The sequence below is a fragment of the Lissotriton vulgaris genome, chromosome 11 (assembly GCF_964263255.1).
Source record: "Lissotriton vulgaris chromosome 11, aLisVul1.2, whole genome shotgun sequence".
NCBI classification, from domain to species: Eukaryota; Metazoa; Chordata; class Amphibia; order Caudata; family Salamandridae; genus Lissotriton; species Lissotriton vulgaris.
The window spans coordinates 969847050-969851158 of NC_141699.1; the positions used below are offsets into that span (position 1 = coordinate 969847050).

Below are 4109 nucleotides of genomic sequence, written 5' to 3' on the forward strand. Positions count from 1 at the left end.
CTTTTTTTTACTAACTTACTCATGAACACCTTTGCTGAAATAAGTAAGATGTGACATATTCAAAGAAACTTTTATGTACATTTCTGTGTATGGTTAAATATGCCTTCATAAGTTTCAAAAATGGTAATCAAGAGATATTTATATAATCAATTAAAAATTGTGTATGTACATTCCGTTATGTTTCCCTTTCAGTAATTTTAAATCTTTTTACATCTAACAGAAAACAATCTTTGATTGTACAAAATGTTTCAAAATAAGGAAGATAACACTGTAAATCTGCAAAGACGAAGTCTGAAATATTGAGTTCCAGTATTCAGGAAAACATAAGTGCCGTCAGAGCCAGCTGAACCCGAACATAAACTAAGACATCCTGAAAGAAGGGACACGAGAAATTCAGTGATTCCACGAGTCTCAGCTGTGCACCTCCATGCCTCAAAACGAAGAAATAACCTCTAGAAAATTAAGACAACACTGATAAACCTCCTCTTGTGTAAACATGTCCAATAACAGCTTTGATCATGAGGTCAGTATGAGGTGGTTACAGCAGTGCTCTGCTTCCTTAAATAATACCAGGCCACCATTCTGTGCTAGAGGTGCATTGCAAACTGTTTCAGACCAATGCACAGCAACCATTGAAAAGTGCAACGGAGTGGAGTCAGACAAGTGAAGGTTAAAAGAAATAGGGGTTCTGCTGTCTAAAATACAGAGCACTGTCTCAGTGTGCACCGACCAGAAGGACAAGGAATCTTTACCCGCAAGCATGCAGAACCATTATCCAGTCTAAAGACACAATCGCCCACGAAGAAGCCTTACACACGTTATGAGATTGGGAAGTAGTTGGTGACCATTGCACTTTATTCTTTAATCAGAAAACAAACGTGCAAAATACGACTCATACAGGGAATGCAAGAATAACACAAGTGCTTTATCAGTCATGTTGGCCCTTCAGGAAGTACAGTCAATGGATGTAAACAAGTATATACCAGACCCAGAGACGATAACCAAGAGAGAAGTATCAGACACATGCAGTGAGAGCTTTAGTTTGTCATCAATATTAAAACCCCATCAGCAAACACACACAGGGAAAAAACTATTCAAATGCACTGAATGTGTAAAGAGCTTTATTCAGTTATCAAGCCTACAAAGACATCAACGAAAACACACAGGGGAAAAACCATATAATTGCACTGAATGTATGAAGAGCTTTAGCCAGGTATCAGGACTCCATACACATCAGCAAACACACGGAGGGGGAAAACCATATAATAGCACTGAATGTGTGAAGAGGTTTAATCAATTATCACACCTAAAACAGCATCAGCGAATACACACTGGGGAAAAACCATTCCAGTGCAGTGAATGTGGAAGTAGTTTTAGTGGTTCATCAACATTAAGGAAACATCTGCGAACACACACAGGGAACAAACCATTCAATTGCAATGAATGTGGGAAGAGCTTTATATATTTATCAGGACTAAAACGGCATCAGAGAACACACACAGGGGGAAATCCATTCCAGTGCAGTGAATGTGAAAGTAGTTTTAGTGAATCTTCAACATTAAGGATTCATCAGCGAATACACACAGGGGAAAAACAATTCAAGTGCAGTGAATGTGGGAAGCGCTTTAGTCGATTATCAGACCTAAAATACCATCTGAGAATACATACAGGAGAAAAACCATATAATTGCACTGAATGTGTGAAGAAGTTTAATCAAATATCACACCTAAAACAGCATCAGAGAACACACACAGGGGAAAAACCATTCCAGTGCAGTGAATGTGGAAAAAGTTTTAGTGATTCATCAACATTAAGGAAACATCTGCGAACACACACAGGGGACAAACCATTCAATTGCAATGAATGTGGGAAGAGCTTTATATATTTATTAGGACTAAAACGGCATCAGAGAACACACACAGGGGGAAAACCATTCCAGTGCAGTGAATGTGAAAGTAGTTTTAGTGAATCTTCAACATTAAGGATTCATCAGCGAATACACACAGGGGAAAAACCATTCAAGTGCAGTGAATGTTTGAAGAGCTTTAGTCGATTATCAGACCTAAAATACCATCTGAGAACACACACAGGAGAAAAACCTTATAATTGCACTGAATGTATGAAGAGGTTTAATCAAATATCACACCTAAAACAGCATCAGCGAACACACACTGGGGAAAAACCATTCCAGTGCAGTGAATGTGAAAGAAGTTTTAGTGATTCATCAACATTGAGGAAACATCTGCAAACACACACAGGGGAAAAACCATTTAAGTGCAGTGAATGTGGAAGAAGTTTTAGTAATTCAGCAACATTAAGGATTCATCAGAGAACACACACAGGAGAAAAACCATTTAAGTGCAGTGAATGTGGAAGAAGTTTTAGTAATTCAGCAACATTAAGGATTCATCAGCGAATACACACAGGAGAAAAATCATTCAAGTGCAGTGAATGTGAAAGTAGTTTTAGTCGATCTTCAACATTAAGGATTCATCAGCGAAGACACACAGGGGAAAAACCATTTAAGTGCAGTGAATGTGGGAAGAGCTTTTGTCAATCATCACACTTAAAACAGCATCAGAAAACACACACCGGGGAAAATCAATACCAGTGCAGTGAATGTGAGAAGAGGTTTATTCGATTGTCAGCCCTAAAACAGCATCAGAGAATGCACACAGGGGAAAACCCATTCAAGTGCAATAGATGTGGGAAGAGCTTTATATATTTATCAAGACTAAAAAGGCACCAGAGAACTCACACAGGGGAAAAATCAATCAAGTGCAGTGAATGTGAAAGTAGTTTTAGTGAATCTTCAACATTAAGGATTCATCAGCGAACACACACAGGAAAAAACATTCAAGTGCAGTGAATGTCTGAAGAGCTTTAGTCGATTATCAGACCTAAAGCACCATCAAAGAACACACACAGGATAAAAGCCATATAATTGCAGAGAATGTTTGAAGAGGTTTAGTGGATTATCACAACTAAAACAGCATCAGAGAACTCACGAAAACTCATTAAATACACGTGCATGTAATACGTTTCTTTGGGGCCGTTTGTCAGCCAGTGAACAAGAGCGCATCGGCGTTTGAAACGCGTATGGCAGGGTCAGTGAGGATTGGTACTGGCTGAGCTGTTGCTGCTGGTGGTACGTGTGTGGAAACCCTTCTGAGTGTGCCAATCCCATGGGGGCAACCTTTGTGGAGAGAATATATTACCTACTGGCGGTCGCCAGTAGGTAGTTATAGTTAGGATCTACTTTCCATAGGAAATCCGCAACATTCTATTGGGAATAACTTTGGCGCCGGTGGACGAATCTTCGCGAATTTCTCCAAGAAAATGGCCCGCTCCTTCCCTGAAAGTTTGGGGGGAATTCGTCAAGTGGGGGCCGAGATAAAAGGGGGGTCCTAAAACGTGTTTTCCCCATGTTAATTTCCTCAGGGCGGTCGGTTTCACTTTTAGCCCGAACGGCTGAATGGATTTCCACCAAACTTGGCAAAATTGTAGGGACTGGTAGCCCGATGTGCCTTTGCTATGTCTCAAGATATGTGCTCCAGTGGATTTTGAGTAATTTAGGTTAAAAAAAAATATATATATCTATGGCAGCGCCACGCCACGTGGATTTTGAGTAATTTAGGTTCAAAAAAATATATATATCTATGGCGCGCCACGCGACCTGCGCACAGAAAGCTGATTGGCTCTCGGGTGTCTGTAAACATTCGAAACAGTCCGAAGCGGCCGCCATCTTGTGTCTCGGTAAAATAGAGACATAAGAGGTGGAAAAATCAAAGGGGGAAATGGCCATAAGGGGGCAGGGATAGACCCCCCTGACCCCCTAGGTTTGATGTAGGGGCCATAAAAGGGCCAAGCGGGGCAAAAAAAAAATTTTTTTTTTGATTTGCGCAGGGGGAGCGCCCAGAACGCGCACCGGGGAGCAGACCGGGGAGAGGACCGGGGAGCGTCCCATGGGAAAAAATGCATAATAGAGTTTTTTTTAAATGTAGCCTTTTTTTTATAAATTGGAGGTAGTTCTTAAAAGAACTGTTTTTTTTCTTCTTTTTGTTGTTTTATATTTTTTTATTGTTTTTTGAACATTTTGTACTTTTTGG

General features: G+C 40.3%; 1 protein-coding gene across 4 annotated transcripts; it reads left to right on the top strand.

Annotated features, from left to right (window-relative positions):
- Window positions 1–322: 322 nt before the first annotated feature.
- Window positions 323–2900, top strand: LOC147683785 (uncharacterized). 4 transcript variants are annotated; one of them, XM_086944151.1, is made up of 5 exons: window positions 323–1213; window positions 1286–1455; window positions 1708–1953; window positions 2122–2397; window positions 2482–2900. In XM_086944151.1, exons 1-5 carry the CDS (start codon window positions 935–937, stop codon window positions 2867–2869), a joined length of 1359 nt encoding a protein of 452 aa, XP_086800277.1. In that variant the 5' UTR covers window positions 323–934; the 3' UTR covers window positions 2870–2900. The 4 variants fall into 4 exon arrangements, with proteins under 4 accessions (XP_086800277.1, XP_086800276.1, XP_086800275.1 ...); XM_086944150.1 differs by having other exon boundaries at window positions 1286–2229; window positions 2314–2900; XM_086944149.1 differs by having other exon boundaries at window positions 323–2229; window positions 2314–2900.
- The last annotated feature ends 1209 nt before the right edge of the window (window positions 2901–4109 follow it).

What these genes read in the sequence shown, in the direction of transcription:
- LOC147683785 (XM_086944148.1), top strand. Translation starts at nt 935, where the DNA reads ATGTTGGCCCTTCAGGAAGTACAGTCAATGGATGTAAACAAGTATATA.